Source organism: Hippopotamus amphibius, chromosome 14 (assembly GCF_030028045.1).
Source record: "Hippopotamus amphibius kiboko isolate mHipAmp2 chromosome 14, mHipAmp2.hap2, whole genome shotgun sequence".
NCBI lineage: Eukaryota > Metazoa > Chordata > Mammalia > Artiodactyla > Hippopotamidae > Hippopotamus > Hippopotamus amphibius.
Window position 1 is genome coordinate 32,255,976 of NC_080199.1, and position 18,666 is coordinate 32,274,641.

Sequence of the window (18,666 nt, forward strand, 5' to 3'; positions counted from 1 at the left end):
AATCTCAATATACAAAGAAAAAAAACATAAGGTATCCCTTCCTAATAAAAACTCTCAGCAAATTAAAAAAGGGAGGAAACACCCTCGATCTTATTAAAGGCATCTACCAAAAAGGATCCTTAACAAGTGAAAGACTGAACACTCTTCGCCTGCTATCAAGAACAATACAAGGCCTGCAGTTCTAGCTAGCACAATCAGGCAGTAAAGAAAAACATTTGGATTGGAAAGAAACAAGTAAATTTGTCTTTATTCACAGACAACATGATTGTCTATGTAAAAAATTCTGAGGAATATACAAAAAAGATACTAGGATGAGTTTAGAAGCAAGACTGTAGGATACCAGATCAAAGCACAAAAGTATTTCTATATCAGCAACACCCAGTAGTTTTGAAATTTCACTTCCCATTTACAACAGCATAAGAAAAACCATAAGATGCCTAAGGATAAATCTGACAAAAGATGTCAAGACCTATATGCAGAAAACTACAAAACATTCTGAGAGAAATTTAAAAAGAAATACAGACCATGTTCACAGGTCAGAAAACTAAATATTGTTAAGATATCAATCATCCTGGGACTTCCTAGGTGGCACATTGGTTGAGAATCCGCCTGCCAAGGCAAGGGACACGGGTTCGATCTCTGCTCCAGGAAGATCCCATATACAGCGGAGCAACTAAACCCATGCTCCACAATTATTGAGCCCATGTGCCACAACTACTGAAGCCCACATGCCTAAAGCCTATACTCTGCAACAAGAGAGGCCACCAAAATGAGGAGCCCATCCACCACAAAGAAGAGTAGCCCCCACTCTCCACAACTAGAGAAAGCCTGGGTACAGCAACGAAGATCCAACAGAGCCAATAAATAAATAAATTTATTTTTAAAAAATGTCAGTTATCCCTAAATTGATCTATTTAACCAAACTCCAATCAAAATCTCAGCATGCTTTTTCTAGAATGTAAAAGCCAAAATTCGTATGGAAATGCAAAGATCCTAGAATAGCCAAAACAATAAAGTTGGGGAGCTACTGCTAACTGATTAAGACTTATTACAAACCTACAGTAATAAAGACAATTTAGGATGGCATGAAGATAAACAGATCGATGAAAAAAATATATGGTCCAGAAATAGAAATACTAATAGGTGGAATACTGATTTTTTTTTGACAAAGTACAGAGACAATTCAATGAAGAAAAGATAGTCTTTTGAATAAATGGTGTTGGAACAAATGGATACACATATACAGAAAGTGAACCTTGATCCATACTCACACACTATCCAAAGATAACTCAAAACAGATCACAAAAATATAAAACCTAAACTAAAACTTTTAGAAGAAACCACAGACCAGACTCTGCGTCCTTGGGTTGGCAAATATTTCTTAGACACATTTTTTTAGACTTGAAAGAATGATCCAGAAAAGAAAAAAATGTACCAGTTGGACTTCATCAAAACTAAAAACCTTGCGAATTGTGGCACTGAGAGTTCGTGAAGTGAGGAATGCAGCTGGATGTCTTGCTGGAGCCAACAAACTCCGTGGTGGTATTATCCCCATTTTACGAAGGAGGTGACTGAAGCTCAGATAGAGAAGTCATTATAGGAAAAGCGCTGCAATGTTCATTTTATGGGTGAAGTAGTATTGACTATCGCCCCCACCCAATGTGTCTCCTCGAAATTATGAGATGTAGTTAGCTCCAGATCTTTACACTTAGCCACCTTCACAAACTGCTCCATAGTGTTAATACATTGCAAGGAGGAATCAAGATGGCGGAGTAGGAGGACATGCGCTCAATCCCTCTTGCAAGAGCACTGGAATTACAACTAACTGCTGAACAATCATCAACAGAAAGACACTGGAACTCACCAAAAAAAAAAAAAAAAAAAAAACCACCCCACATCCAGAGACAAAGGAGAAGCTGCAATGAGACGGCAGGAGGGGCGCAATCGTGTTAAAATCAAATTCCATAAATGCTGGGTGGGTGACTCACAAGCTGGAGAAAAGTTGTATTGTAGAAGTCTACCCACTAAAGTGAGGGTTCTGAGCCCCATGTCAGGCTTCCTAACCTGGGGGTCCAGCAACGGGAGGAGGAATTTCCAGAGAATCAGACTTTGAAAGCCAGTGGGATTTGATTGCAGGACCTCCACAGGACTGGGGGAAACGGAGACTCCACTCTTGGAGGGCACACAAAAAAGTGTGCTCACCAGGACCCAGGGAGAAGGAGCAGTGACTCCATAGGAGACTGAAACAGACCTATCTGCTGGTGTTGGAAGGTTGCCTGCAGAGGTGGGGGGCAGCTGTGGCTCACCAAGAAGACAGGGGCACTAGCGGCAGGGTTTCTGGGAAGTGATCATTGGCATGAGCCCTCCCAGAGTCCACCATTAGCCCCACCAAAGAGCATGTAAGCTCCAGTGCTGGGTAGCCTCTGGCCAAACATCTAACAAGGTGGGAACACAGCCACACCCACTGGCAGACAAGCAGATTAAAGTGTCACTGAGCTACACCCACTAAATCGGATTAAAGTTTTACTGAGCTCCGCCCACCCAGCCCAACCCACCATCAGTCCCTCCCATCAGGAAGCACCCAGGAGCCTCCTAGATAGCTTCCTCCACAAGAGGGAAGACAGCAGAATCAAGCAGTATGAGGAGTATTTCGTTCTGTGGAGGTAAAAACCACAGCCACAGAAAGACACAGAAAATGAAAAGGCAAAAGACTTTGTACCAGATGAAGGGAGAAGATAAAACGCCAGAAAAACAACTAAATGAAGAGGAGATAGGCACTCTTCCAGAAAAGAATTCAGAATAATGATGGTGAAGATGATCCAGGACTTTGAAAAAAGACTGGATGCAAAGATCGAAAAGTTGCAAGAAAAGTTTACCAAAGACCTAGAAGAATTAAAGAACAAACAGATATGCAACACAATAACTGAAACGAAAAATACACTAGAAGGAGCCAATAGCAGAGTAACTGAGGCAGAAGGGCAAATAAGTGACCTGGAAGACAGAATGGTGATAATCACTGATGCAGAAAAGAATAAAGAAAAAAGAAGGAAAAGAACTGAAGACAGCCTAAGAGACCACTGGGACAACGTTAAATGCACCAACATTCGTGTTATAAGAGACCCAGAAGGAGAAGAGAGAGAGAAAGGACCCAAGAAAATATTGGAAGAGATTATAGTTGAAAACTTCCCTAACATAGGAAAGGAAAAAGCTACCCAAATCCAGGAAGCACAGAGAGTCCCAGGCAGGATAAACCCAAGGAGAAACATGCCAAGACACAGAGTAGTCAAATTGACAAAAATGAAAGACAGAGAAAAGTTATTAAAAGCAACAAGGGAAAGACGACAAATACACAAGGGAACTCCCATAATGGTAACAGCTGATTTCTCAGCAGAAACTCTGCAAGCCAGAAGGGAGTGGCATCGTATATTTAAAGTGATGAAAGGGAATAATCTACAACCAAGAATGCTCTACCCAGCAAGGATCTCATTCAGATTTGACAGAGAAATCAAAAGCTTTCCAGACGAGCAACAGCTAAGAGAAATCAGCACCACCAAACCAGCCCTACAACAAATGCTAAAGGAACTTCTCTAAGCAGGAAACATAAGAGAAGAAAAAGACCTACAAAAACATAAACAAAACATTTAAGAAAATGGTAATAGGAATATACATATCAATAATCACCTTGAATGTAAATGGACTAAATGCACCAACCAAAAGACACAGACTGGCTGAATGGATACAAAAACAAGACCCATATATATGCTGTCTTGAAGAGACCCACTTCACACCTAGGGACACATACAGACTGAAAGTGAGGGGAAGGAAAAAGATATTCCATGCAAATGGAAATCAAAAGAAAGCTGGAGTAGCGATACTCATATCAGATAAAATAGACTTTAAAATAAAAAATGTTACAAGAGACAAGAAAGGACATTACATAAAGATCAAGGGATCAATCCAAGAAGAGGAGATAACAATTATAAATATATATGCACCCAATATAGGAGCACCTCAATACATAAGGCAAACACTGACAACTATGAAAAAGGAAATCGACAGTAACACAATCATAGTGGGGGACTTTAACACCCCACTTACACCAATGGAGGGATACAGAAAATTAATAAGGAAACACAAGCTTTAAATGACACAATAAATCAACTTGATTTAATAGATATCTATAGGACATTATATCCAAAAACAGCAGATTACACGTTCTTCTCAAGTGCACATGGACCATTCTCCAGGAGAGATCACCTTTTGGGTCATAAATCAAGCCTTGGTAAATTCAAGAAAATTGAAATCGTATCAAGCATCTTTTCTGACCACAAGGCTATGAGATTAGAAATCAATTACAGGGAAAAAACTGTAAACAATACAAACACATGGAGGCTAAACAATATGCTACTAAATAACCAAGAGATCACTGAAGAAATCAAAGAGGAAATCAAAAAATATCTAGAGACAAATGACAATGAAAACACAATGATCCAAAACCTATGGGATGCAGCAAAGGCAGTTCTAAGAGGGAAGTTTATAGCAATACAATCCTACCTCAATAAACAAGAAACATCCCAAATAAACAATCTAACCTTACACCTAAAGAAACTAGAGAAAGAAGAGCAAACAAAACCCAAAGTAAGTAGACGGAGAGAAATCATAAAGATCAGAGCAGAAATAAATGAAATAGAGACAAAGAAAACAATAGCAAAAATCAATAAAACTAAAAGCTGGTTCTTTGAGAAGATAAATAAAATTGATAAAGCTCTAGTAAGACTCATGAAGAAAAAGAGGGAGAAGACTCAAATCAATAAAATTAGAAATGAAACAGGAGAAGTTACAATGGACACTACAGAAATAAAAAGCACCATAAGAGACTACAACAAGCAAGTATATGCCAATAAAATGGACAACCTGGATGAAATGGACAGATTCTTAGAAAGGTATAACCTTCCAAGACTGAAGGTTTCACGAAGAAATAGAAAATATGAACAGACCAATCACAAGTAATGAAATTGAAACTGTGATTAAAAATCTCCCAACAAACAAAAGTCCAGGACCAGATGGATTCACAGGTGAATGTTACCAAACATTTAGAAAAGAGTTAACACCCATTCTTCTCAAACTCTTCCAAAACACTGCAAAGGAACACTCCCAAACTCATTTTATGAGGCCACCATCACCCTGATACCAAAACCAAAGATACTACAAAAAAAGAAAACTACAGACCAATATCACTGATGAATTTCGATGCAAAAATCCTCAAGAAAATACTAGCCAACAGAATCCAACAACACATTAAAAGGATCATATACCATGAGCAAGTGGGGTTTATCCCTGGAATGCCAGGATTCTTCAATATATGCAAATCAATCAATGTGATACACCATAGTAACAAATTGAAGGATAAAAACCACATGATCATCTCAATAGATGCAGAAAAAGCTTTTGACAAAATTCAACACCCACTTATGATAAAAACTCTCCAGAAGGTGGGCATAGAGGGAATCTACCTCAACATAATAAAGGCCGTATATGACAAACCCACAGCAAACATCATTCTCAATGGTGAAAAACTGAAAGCATTCCCTCTAAGATCAGGAACAAGACAAGGATGTTCACTCTCGCCACTACTATTCAACATAGTTTTGGAAGTCCTTGCCACAGCAATCAGAGAAGAAAAAGAAATAAAAGGAATCCAAATTGGAAAAGAAGAAGTCAAACTGTCACTGTTCACAGATGACATGATACTATACATAGAAAATCCTAAAGATGCCACCAGAAAACTACTTGAGCTAATCAACGAATGTGGTAAAGTTGCAGGATACAAAATTAACACACAGAAATCTCTTGCATTTCTATACACTAACAATGAAAGATCAGAAAGAGAAATTAAGGAAACAATCCCATTCACCATTGCAACAAAAAGAATAAAATACCTAGGAATAAACCTAACCAAGGAGGTAAAAGACCTGTACTCAGAAAACTATAAGACACTCATGAAAGAAATCAAAGACAACACAAACAGATGGAGGGACATACCATGTTCTTGGATTGGAAGAATCAACATTGTGAAAATGACTATATTACCAAAAGCAATTTACAGATTCAATGCAATCCCTATCAAATTACCAATGGCATTTTTCACAGAACTAGAACAAGAAATTTTATGATTTGTATGGAAATGCAAAAGACTCCGAATAGCCAGAGCAATCTTCAGAAGGAAAGAAGGAGTTGGTGGAATCAGGCTTCCTGACTTCAGGCTATACTACAAGGCTACAGTGATCAAGACAGTATGGTACTGGCACAAAAATAGAAATATAGATCAATGGAACAGGACAGAAAGCCCAGAGATAGACTATCGTCAACTAATCTATGACAAATGAGGCAAGGATATACACTGGAGAAAAGGCAGCCTCTTCAATAAGTGGTGCTGGGAAAACTGGACAGCTACATGGAAAAGAATGAAATTAGAACAGTCTTTAACACCATACACAGAAAAAAACTTAAAATGGACTACAGACCTAAATGTAAGGCCAGACACTATAAAACTCCTAGAGGAAAACATAGGAAAAACACTCTTCGATGTAAATAAAGGCAAGATCTTTTTTGATCCACCCCCTAGAGTAATGGAAATAAAAACAAAAATAACTAAGTGGGACCTAATGAAACTTCAAAGCTTCTGCACAGCAAAGGAAACTATAAGCAAGATGAAAAGACAACCCTCAGAAGGGGAGAAAATATTTGTAAACGAATCAACAGACAAAGGGTTAATCTCCAAAATATATAAACAGTTCATCCAGCTCAATATCAAAAAAGCAAATAACCCAATCCAAAAATGGGCAGGAGACCTAAATAGGCATTTCTCCAAAGGAGACATATGGATGGCCAAGAGGCACATGAAAAGCTGTTCATCATCACTAATTATTAGAGAAATGCAAATCAAAACGACAATGAGGTATCACCTCACACCGGTTAGAATGGACGTCATCAGAAAATCTACAAACAGTAAATGCTGGAGAGGGTGTGGAGAAAAGGGAACGCTCCTGCACTGTTGGTGGGAATATAAATTGATACAGCCACTAGGGAGAACAGTATGGAGGTTCCTTAAAAAATTAAAAATAGAACTACCCTATGACCCAGCAATCCCACTGCTGGACATATACCCAGAGAACACCATAATTCAAAACAACACATGCACTCCAATGTTCATTGCAGCACTATTTACAATAGCCAGGACATGGAAGCAACCTAAATGTCCATCAACAGAGGAATGGATAAAGAAGATGTGGTACATATATACAATGGAATATTACTCAGCTGTAAAAAGCAATGAAACTGGGACCTTTGTAGAGACGTGGATGGACCTAGAGATTGTTATACACAATGAAGTGTGTCAGAAAGAGAAAAACAAATATCATATATTAATACATATTATGTGGAATATAGAAAAAAGGTACAAATCAACAGGTTTGCAAGGTTGAAATAGAGACACAGATATAGAGAACAAACATATGGACACCAAGTGGGGAAAGCGGGGAGGGTTGGGGGGGAATGAATTGGGAGATTGGGATACCAAATTGTACACTAAATATATGCAGTTAATTGTATTTTAACTGTATCTCAATAAAAGTTCTTAAAAAAAAAAGAAACTAAAATCCTTGCTCTTTGAAAGAAACTATTAACAGAATAAATGGCAAACCATGGATTGGGAGAAAATATTAGCAAATCATTTATCTGATAAAGAAATTTATAAGTGGAATATATAAAAAATCCTGCAAACTTAATAAGCAACCCAGTTTTAAAAAACTGGCAAAAGATTTAAACAGATATTTCACCAAAGATGATCTATGGATGGTAAACAGGTGTATGACAGATGTTCATTACTCATTAGGGAAATGCGACCTACAGCCCCAGTGAGATACTACTACACAGGTATTAGGATGCCTAAAGATAAGACTAGCCAATAGCAAGGCTTGGTGACGACATGGTGCAACTGAAACTCTCCTAAACTGCCAGTGGAAATGTAAAATGGCACAACCACTTTGGAAAAGATTTTGGCAGCTTCTTTAAAAATTAGCATACAGCTAACTCTCTCTTCCAGCCACTCAAAAGTCATTTTTTACCTGAAAGACACAAATGCCACATGTCCATGCAAAGACTTATTTGTAATAGCCCCAAACTGCAAACAACCCAAATGTTCATGAAAAGGTGAATGGATAAAACAAACCACTGTTGTGTCCCTACAATCTAAAACCCTCACAGTAAAAAGAAATGAACTATGTGATTCATGTAACAACAGAGATGAATTTCAAAATCATTATCTTGCTTGAAAGAAGCCAGATCAAACCAAACAAATGAAAAAGCTTACATAGTATCCATCTATGGTACAAAAGTATATAAAATGCAAATTAATCTAGACTGACAGAAAAGAGATCGGTGGCTGCCTGAGTTAGAGGTCGGCAGGTTCAGGCCAGAAGGAAATCCAAGGGGCCACAAGAAAGCTTAGAGCGTTGGCATAAATTCACCATCTGGACAGTGGTGATGGTTTGATGGGTTACACATTTGTCAAAATCTATCAAATAGTGCATTTTAAATATATGCCATTTATAGTTTACTTAGGCAGTAATGAAGCTTTATAAAAAAAGTCACAAGACAGTAAGCAACTGACTGCTGCCTGTCCTTCGATGAGCCTGGAGCTGCCATCCACCAGGCAGGTGAATCAGAAGAGCAGGTGCCCCAGCCCCAATAGAAATGAACCACAACATCAGTCAACTGTGCCACTTCCTTACCTTTCCGCTTCTTTTAAATTAATACATTTTCCTCACTGTTTAAAACACCCGCAAGTTCATGCACTGCCTGAGCTCTGCTTGTTTGCAAACCTCCCTCAGCTCCCATGTGAAACACTGCTCTGCCCGTCACCTGCAGCATCCCACGGGACAACTGCTCCTTTCTCCTGCTGCTGGGAACCTCCACAGCCAGCCTGCCTTGGGATTTCACACACTCCCACCAGTTTCGGGGTTTTTTTGGTAGAGTGTTTTGCTCTTTGCTTGCAGGGGAACCCCTAAGGAAGACGTCCTGAATCTCTTAGGGCCTACGTAATATGGTTCTCTCATTTGACCACACGGCCTCACAGCATATTCAGCAGCAGCACTCGCTTCCCAGAGGCACATGTAATAGCTCTGGGACCCACTCTGCCATATTCACGTACAAGGACTTCTCTCTTTCACTCCCTATTGTCCCCATGCTGTCTGCTACTGTGCCTCACCCCACCCTGCAGTTCATAGACGATGGGGGTGATCATGGCTGAAAGCAGGGAATTCGGCTGAAGATCTGCATGAGGAATAAGTGGTACCCCAGACCCCTTCCTCTACTCCATATTGCCAGTCCCACCACCCCTCCTCCACCACACCTAAGACCAGAGGCTTACTACATGGATAAGGCTGAACCAGAGAAGCTCTGACTTCAGGCACATCAAACTTAGCTGAAAGAGAGATGAAGTACCTCACTGAACCAGAGAGCCTAACTGAAAGTTGGCTTGCTGAATGGTTAGCACCCTAGCCCCATGTTCCCCTTTACATTCCTAGAACTGACTGCCTTACTTCTGTTTCCCAGGAATATAGAAGGTTTATGTCTGGAGACACAGATGAAGCCAAGAGAACACCTAAAGATACTGAAACCTGAGCTGGCCACCCACCCAATCTAGTAAAGTCTACCAGTCCAAGAGTTCCACCCATGCAGAGCCTTAGATCAACTTTGATACCACCTTTGGGTATGAACAACAAAGGACACCAGATATCTGGAATAAAATAAAAAGTATTTTAAATAAAACCCTGAGACTAAAAGTACTGTTAAAGAGGGAAAAAGAACTGAGGAGGAAAATCAATGCAGGGAACAGATGAAAAATTCAAGACAATTATAACTGATATCATCTGAGAGAAAATGTATTCACAAGACAAAAATAGGATATTTAAAAAGAAACAGCTTCTCTCTTGGCAAATGAAACAATTAAACTGTTATAGAAGAAACAAAAGATTCAATAAGTGAGTTTGGAAAATCAAGTTGAAGAAGGCACCCAGGAGCAAAACATAGACAAAGATTAACAACAGGAGGAGAGGGATAAGAAAATTAAATGATTGTACCAGGCAGGCCCACATCTGATTATCCACACAAAAGTGAAGAGAAAGTTGTTTTTTAAAGGCAAAAAATGTTCCAAAGTTGAAGGCAAGCTATCAGGTTCTAGAGTGAAGGCACCCACAAATGCCCACTCAACAAACGGACAGGCCCATATAAGGTACAACATGACCTTTAAGAACCCTAAGGATAAAGAAATAAAATTAAAGAAAAAGTCACAAAGGATTTAATATCCAAATCACAGTGCACTTCAATAGCTGTAAAATAAAAACTGGAACAAAATGGAACAATGCCCTCAAACATGAGGGAAAATAACGGACAGACTTTTATACCCAGACCAACTATGAAGCTTGTATGAGGATAGAATAAGGACATTTTCAAATACATAGGATTTCAAAGTGTACTTCTCATGTCTATTCCTTTTCTCAGAAAGCTGAGGCTGCCTCAAACCCACAAGAATAAATGAAATTCCAAGACAAAGGATTTATGAAATAGGAGGTTGAATAACAGCAAGAAACTCAAGGAATTCCCATGACAACAGCACTGTACATCCAGCCTAAGGAGCAACAGTAAAGACTGGAGCAATAGGATTAAGTCCAGTAAATGGCAGTAAAGAACGAATTTTTAAAAACAGATTTAAGAGACTATCAAATGTTTGACCTTCTTGAGAAATGGTATAGCTCCAGTAGAGTGTTTAGAGAAATAATTAGTAATAAGGGAATAAAGAAAGTGAAGGGGGAAGAGACAGGCCATTATTAACTCTTGGAGGAACAAAGAGATCAGAGAAAACAAATGTAACATATAACTAACAGGGCTCAGCTGATAACAGTGATAATCATAACAAAGGCCATTACAGATGATGTCAGAGAAAAAATATAAAAACCACTATGAGAAGGGAAAGACATGGTGGCTGGAGGATGAAGGAAAGAGAGCTTAGTCCTCATTTTACAAAACAAAAGAAACTGCTAAAGGAGTATAAAGCAATATCTACGCGGAGGACTCAGAGGTAGGAAAGAGTTAAGAGGACTGTTGCTTTCTGTAATAAGCCTTGGAATAGATGAGTTTTTGAACTATTTACAGCCTATTTATTGTATTACTTGATAGAACTTTAGAAACACTATGCAAATATAAGGAATTAAGACAGAAAGTATCATTTTTAAAGTCAGTCTCTAAATATTCCCAGGATCGCTTTGAGCCTACTAGTTTTGGCTAGGCCTAGAATTGGATTTAAATAGAGGGCAGTTAGTTATGAAAACCACATAGCTACAAACTCCCTGAGTATAACAAAATTAGGTAAGCAAGGTAAAATGCGTATTTCTCCTAAATGGCTCTTATCTTCTAAAAACTCATAAAAATCACCTCTTTCATTGTCATTACAATGCCAGTAACATTTACAATACCCTAGTTTGCCATTGTTAATAAAACATATCTCCTCCTAACTGCTCTTTCAATTTCTACCATTTCATTGATGGTACACTAGAATCTGGCAAGAGTATTTGAAAAGCTAAAATACTTAGTATACAACTTAAGAATCCCTCAAATATTAGAAAAGCTATCATTTACAATGTCACGTTCTAATTTTCCTTCACCTCTCTTCAAAACTTCCAAAAGCCCATGACTAGAAACTACTGTCCTCACAGAATCTTTCCTTTTTCATAAACTTCATTCTCTGGACCCTCTGACGGCATACATGCACTAATACTGGGAGGTTGGAAACAATACAAAGTCCACCGTAATAACCCTGAATCCTTCAAATGAAGTACTTCAAAATGTGTAGAAAAATAGTCTTGGTTATTCTCAATGTTTGGTTCTAAAGTCATCCTTCTGCAGATAATACAAAAATAAGTGGTACGGCAAAAATAATTACAGGAAGTCCCCTACATACAAGCGAGGTCTGTTCCAAGAGTGCGTTTGTAAGTCCAATTTGTTCGTAAATCCAACAAAGTTAGCCTAGGTACCCAACTAACACAATCGGCTATATAGAACTGTACTGTAATAGGTTTATAATACTTTTCACACAAATAATACATAAAAAACAAACACAAAAAATAAAGAAAATATTTTTAATCCTACAGGACAGTACCTTGAGAAGTACAGTACAGTACCAGTGACATCACTGCTGCTTTTACGCTTGCTTCTGGAGACCCTGGGCTTGAAATAAAAATACTGTACTACTGTACTCTATACACTACTATACAGTAAAATACACAAAAGCACAACCACTTGTAGAGGAAGCATTCACGTGACAATGTACTCCAGACACGTGTACTAACTTATGTGACTGGACATGTGAACACAGGTTCACATTTTTGAAAGTTCACAACTTGAAAGTGCGTACGTAGGGGACTTAACTGCACATGTATATCATAGGCCTGTCACTGAAAAGTAGCACGTGTCAATTTTCAAACAAGTCATTTTAAGAGCCTTCAATCTCCAAAAGTTTTATTTTAAGGAAAGGTGAAACACCAGCACTGTTTAGCAGAATCAATCAATCAATCTTAAGTCAGCTTCGATTCACTAGCACCTGCTAGGGTCAAGCTGCTCAGCCACTGCAAAAGAAACTTACTCCAACTAAGCTATTTAAAAGGATACATTAAGTCTAAATTTTAGTTATTAAAGGTTCTATAGCAGACTCTCCCTCCCTCCACCTTTATATCTAAACTATTTCAGTGTCTCACTGCAGTTTCAAATTTACTCATTTAAAAGACACATCAGCATAGACTTCAGTTAATTCCACTTGCTCCTAGAAAACATCGTGCATTTTCAATTAGCATTGTCAGAAAGTGAAGCACCCTCTGGTCTTTTCACTGAGAATCAATTACACAAAAAAACAGTTTAGGTGGTCTAATTTAGCTGTGCCATATGTATAGTACAAGGTGTTCAACAGCTTTGATGAAAAATTGGCAGTGACTTTAGCCAGCTGTCCAGGGTCTTGGTGTTACACATGGAAGATTAATATCTCATTCATTAAATTTTCCTTAATTTGCACATACTACCATTTTCCCCTTGTATCATTAAGACCTCTTCTCCTGTCCTTTCCAGTTGGGCAAGTTAAAACCCATGCTACAACTCTTTTATGTAAAATCTCAATATTCTGCTAATTGCCACTTCGCTAAAATAAATGCCTCCTTATATAGCTGTATTTTATATCAGCTGGCACGTTTGAACCTTGGCACCGTCTGAATATAGACTTGTCTTCTGGTTGAGGTGTGTGCAGGTCCTGACTTAGCCCAGCACTACGCTATCTTCAGGGAGCCATGCTCTTCTACCCGTTTTCTCCAAGGCACTTTTGCTTTGAAACAGTACAAATTGGAGTTATTCTAACTCTAGCCATAATGCACAAATGCATTAACTATTTCAACCCAGAACATAACATAAAACTGAAATAAGTTTAATCAAGACACATCTGTCTTATAAGATACAATGCACTCTGATTCTGATTTTATGCTCTACTGAACTTCATTAAAAAAATACTGAGTCAGTCCACTAAATCGACTTTATAACCTATTAATGGGCCACAAACAGGCTTGGAGGAAAAAATATCAATGGTGCAAACACTTCTGAATCTGCATATATGGTCTAAATTTTAGTCAATTCTTTCAGTAAATAACTGAAGAAGCTTACATAAGTCATTTCTCCTTGGCGCTTAATACTGAAATAAGGGAGCTGAAATAGGTTACAGAAAGGTCTAGTATGCAACCCTAACTGCCCCCATTGCCACTTTATACCAATCTGATTCTCCCTCCTTGTACCCTGGGTCCTTTTTAGCCTGGTGACACTGGGACAGAGACCTTTAAAACATCCTTCTCTACAGACTGGCAAGTCATCCAGTCACGCCATGTCCCACACACGCATCAGGATTTTAGTTCTTCTGAACTTTTCATTTGCTCCTGATACTCAGTTTCTCCCCTGGACTTAAGAATGAAGGTTCTGAAACCACAATCAACTTTAGTTTTCTGAGACATTTAATTTCAGCAGCACTGTGCTAAGATAACCAGACCGTATTAACGCAAAATTAAACACTTTAAATTCTAAGATCAATATTTGAAGATATAAGACGATTGTTTTGCTTCAAAGTTTTTCATCAAAACAAAAAGCAGAACACATCATTCTTCTTCCATCAAAGTTCTGTTGTTTTTTTTTTAATAAACAGGAGATACTTATAGGTTAAATAATTGTTTGGAAAAAAGGCCTATGAGAGCTGACTGGTCATTCATTAACTAATGAACTACCATTAAGCAAATACTATTCTATTATTCACTGTTTTCTTTCCACACAACTCTTGAGCCAAGTGTTGTCCAGCTTGTAATGGAAGGTTAATAGTTACATTCTAAGATTTTATTATAAAAATTGATTTACATAAAAGATCTTCTAAAATGTTCAATGATTAACCTACATTTGTGAACTTTCTTTCCTGAGGAGATGACATTTTAGCAGGAAGTACTATTCTAAATAAATTATCAATTTTGCTTAACCCATTAGGATGAAATCGTGATAAAAATGTATGAAAAACTGTAGGTAATACAGTTAACAGTAACTTGGTCCTTAATATTGTTACTTTAACAATGATGCAACTGTTACAAGGAGATACAGGTGTCCAAGATATGTCCAATGAAAGGTAAGTGTAAAAAAACTGATGTGTATATATTTGCATATTGATTTGTAAAATTATTTTTTACCTTGAAGGATCTACAGAAGGTTATTAACAGGGTTAACTCTGAGTCACAGTAGTAAATTGAGGACAAGAAGGAAGACCTTTGACACTTCATATTCACTGCTGTCTTTTGTCTTTTACAATGAAAATGTATAACTGATTTTAAAGTACTTTAAAAATAATCAGGTACATATTATCCACTTCAGTTGTTTCCTAATAAACAGGGAAGGTAAAAAATAAGTTGCCTTCTTGCAAACACATCAGGGAAGCCAAATGAAAAGCACTCTATTGATGACAGCACCAAGCAGGGACATGCGGTTTGCAGTCAGGAAGGAGCATCAGAGGGCTCTGCAAGCATTAACAAGTGGGTTTAGCTTTGAAAATTAAACCCTGTTGACTGTTTGTTCTTCAATACGCCAAGTACTGCAACACAAAAATACTTCAAGGTATAAAAACGCTCTGAAAGTTTTCTATAAATCAGATGACCTTAAAAAAAAAAATTTAAGTCCATCCCACTAAGATTAACGATCCCTCCCTATTTTCCAACTGGGATTCTAACCCTGGGTTTGTTTTGAGGAAGACACTCTATAAACAGTGTGCCATTTGTCCGCAGAAACATCTGTAAAGTGTCAAGGCATTGATTTATTCATTTACCTATATACTTGATGAGTGAAATCAGTAGAACCTGCTACCAATCAAAGCTGATTAGATTTGCTTCAAACCATCTGAAGTGCTAATAGGCTAATCTCACCAAGTCGGTGGGTTTTTTTTAGTTATTTTAATGCTGTTTTGACAAAAAATAACTATAAAGGAAAGCCTAAGGTATCAAAATACTAGCGATAGTTGGAGGATCACTAAATATGGTAAAGTCCATTCAATAAAAGAAAATATATTCACAATTATATTCACTATGTATGTACTAGCACAAATCTAATGCATTCATAAAAAGTAAGTGTATCTTAATAAGTTTTAAAATGCTAATAGATTTAAGGCACAGGATTGATCCCCATCCAAAATACAGTAAGTTTCCTTCTATTATTTAAGTACGTATCTCCAGAAAAGGCCAAATTATTTCCACCTAAAATAATTTTAAAGTGACATAAGGCCTTACAGGTTATTAGTAACAACCCAAGAACCATCATGAGAGCATTTTCTGGTACCATATCCAGGCTGAATCTAAGATTACAATACAGCCTGGACTTCACAAAAATAAAGGTGTAGCTTCTAAAGAATGGCTTAAAGGTTCGGAAAGTGGTGAGTTGTTTTGATTTTTACAACCTGAGCTACCTGCCCCGCTGCTGAAAAGTACTGCAGGGGAGGATGACTATGCCTAATTATAGCTCCATTTATTTTCATTTCCAGAATCGAATCAATCCGTGTGCTTTACAGTTAGAGTTCTCAACATAACAAAGTGCAAGAGAAAAGGAACACCACAGTTCCCAATGGGAAACCAGTAAGGTTCTCCATCTCCCATTTGCTCCTGAGCAATCGCGCAACAGAAACATAAAGAAAGTGAGGAAAACCCAGCTTGGAAAACAGGACGAGAACCGAAGATTAAAAGAGAAAAGAACTACAACTGTTCTTCCTGCCACTGCTAGGTAGAGGTGAATGCTGTTTTTCTCCCTGCGTGAACCTAAGTCCCACCTGATCTGAAGCTTCTATTCATCTGACCACATCACACTATCTCTAGTGACTGAAGGAAACATATGAACCAACCAAAAGAAGTCATGACGTGACTACTATGAAGCGACTACTAGTCTATGAGCAAATACCATTAAAAACAAAGGAATCAGAACCCCCGCCCCCACCAAGTACTCACTGATGGAAAGTAGAGCTAACCAGATTTCAACTGAACAAATGCTGTCTGCCTCAAGTTTTCTGATAACCAACTTCAAGTTTCTAAAAAATAAAAAAAGTTTCTCTAATCTCACTTTTCTTCAATCACCAGTATGATTTTTTACATTAAAGCAAGTTCCTTGGGTCCTTGGTAACGGAGTGTCTTCAGGCTGCTCACTCCGTTCCCAGAAAAGCCTTCATTTTCTTTTTACACCATTACTGACAGGAAAGCCCAGTGAGGTCAGCACACTGGAAAAGCAAGCCAGTCTCTGAAGTGAGAAGCTATCAAAGAAGATGCAGCGAATGAGGACAAACGACTGCATAACTCAAAGAGTAAGAACGAATCTCTTAAGGAGACACCCATCACTAGCCGGCTTGGGGTGCCAAGGAGGTAGGGAGAGCACACAAATCCTGTCCAGCCTTGGTGTGGGAGGACAGAACAGTAGCAGTCGCAGAGGGAGACCAACCCCTACCCATCCCCCGTCACTCCCCCAAAAAGGCTGAGAAAGCAGGATTGAGTGACAAAAAGACAAGGTAGCACGGATTTTGCAGTTAATGCTAACGAGGGGCTTGGCACCCAATCACCAGCAAAGAGGAGAACATAAGGAGAGGAAAAGGACCAGCTCATCCCTAGATGGGTCAGCCTGAGCTATAACAAAACAGGTTTCCGCCCTGGTGAGCAGCCTCCGCTCATCGCCCGGCCCGGCACCTGCCAGGTCACCCCGTCCGGGGGCGATGGCTGAGGCCCCCCTCTTCCTTCCAGCCCTCGCCCTCCCCCGGGGGGGCGCAGGCGGGGGGTCGCGAGGGAGGACGCGGAGCTCGGCAATACCAGGTGCAGTCGTCCTCGTCCCGCCAGGCGGCCACGCTCTCCAGGTCCAGCGGCTCCACCTCTTCCAGCAGCGTGGGGGGCGGCGAGGGCGGCGCGGCGGCGGCCCCCGGAGGTGTCCCCGCGCCCCCCGGCTCCGGGCCGCCCGCGCCCAAGAAGCCCGCCGCCGGCTTGAAGTAGACGAACGGCGCCTCGGGGGGCTGCGCCAGGCTGCAAAGCAGGGAGGGCGCCGGGCTGGGCAGGCAGTAGGTCCCCGGGAACGCGGGGCTGGAGCCGGGGCTGGAGGGACCGCCGCCGCCGCCCCCCGCGCCCAACGCCAGCCCCAGCCCCAGTCCCCCCGAGGCGGCGGCGGCGGCGGCCGGGGGGCTCCGCGGAGCCAGCGGGCTGCAGGCCCCGGCGGGGGGAGGCGCGGCGGGCGGCGGCGGCGGCGGCAGCAGCAGCAGGTGCGGGGCGGCGGCCGCGCTGGCCGCCCGGCTCCGCAGCTGCTCGTTCTGCTTCTCCAGCTTGCGCACCAGCTCCTGCAGCTTCTTCACCTCCAGCTCCGCGTTCACCACCGGCCCGGAGCCCGCTCCGGAGCCGCCCCCCGCCGAGGCGCATTTCACCTGCTCCGCCATCATCGTGGGCCCCGAGGGCGCCGCGGCCGCCGGGGAGGGTGGGGGATGCGCGCACCGGCGCGCGGGCGCCGCGGGGAGGCTACGGCGCCTTCCCTGCCGCCCCGGCCCGGGGGCCCGACGACGCTGGGTATAAGGCCGAGCCGGCCGTTCGCATCAGCACCGGGCCCCAGCCTCCGGCCGAAGCAGCATCCGCCGAGCAGCTCTGCACATGCTCAGAGCGTCCCTCCGGTCCCTCGGGCGCCGCGGCGGCTCCGGGTTTTAGCCGCGGCCCCCGGGCGGGGCGGGGCGCGGGCCGGGTGGGCGGGGCCGGGGGGAGGACCAGCCGGGGGTGGGGGGCGGGAGCGCGGGCGGGGGTCCTGGGGCCACCGCCCCCGCCCCACGCTACCCAATCCCGGGTGCCTGATTGGACCTGGCCTGAACTTTCCCGCCACCGGCACTTCCTCCCGCCCTGGGCAAGGGGAGCGGATCGCGCAGACTTCACAGCCAGGGGCGGGGTTGCGATAAAGCAGCCGCCGCAGGTGCCTGCGCTGGAGCTGGGCAGCGGTGGCCCGCGGGTCTGCTGCCTTCCGAGGGCGCTTGTGCTTAACGACGTCCTCTACCAG

General features: G+C 41.2%; 1 protein-coding gene across 2 annotated transcripts in view; it reads right to left on the minus strand.

The window, feature by feature from the left end:
- SLAIN1 (SLAIN motif family member 1) overlaps positions 1-18,203 on the minus strand; it is a 59,187-nt gene extending 40,984 nt beyond the window's left edge. For both annotated transcript variants that reach the window (XM_057707628.1, XM_057707627.1), the window contains exon 1: positions 17,454-18,203. In XM_057707628.1, the coding sequence (XP_057563611.1) occupies positions 17,454-18,067 (614 nt within the window). In that variant the 5' untranslated portion in view covers positions 18,068-18,203. The remainder of the gene's footprint in view (positions 1-17,453) is intronic.
- Positions 18,204-18,666: the final 463 nt, after the last annotated feature.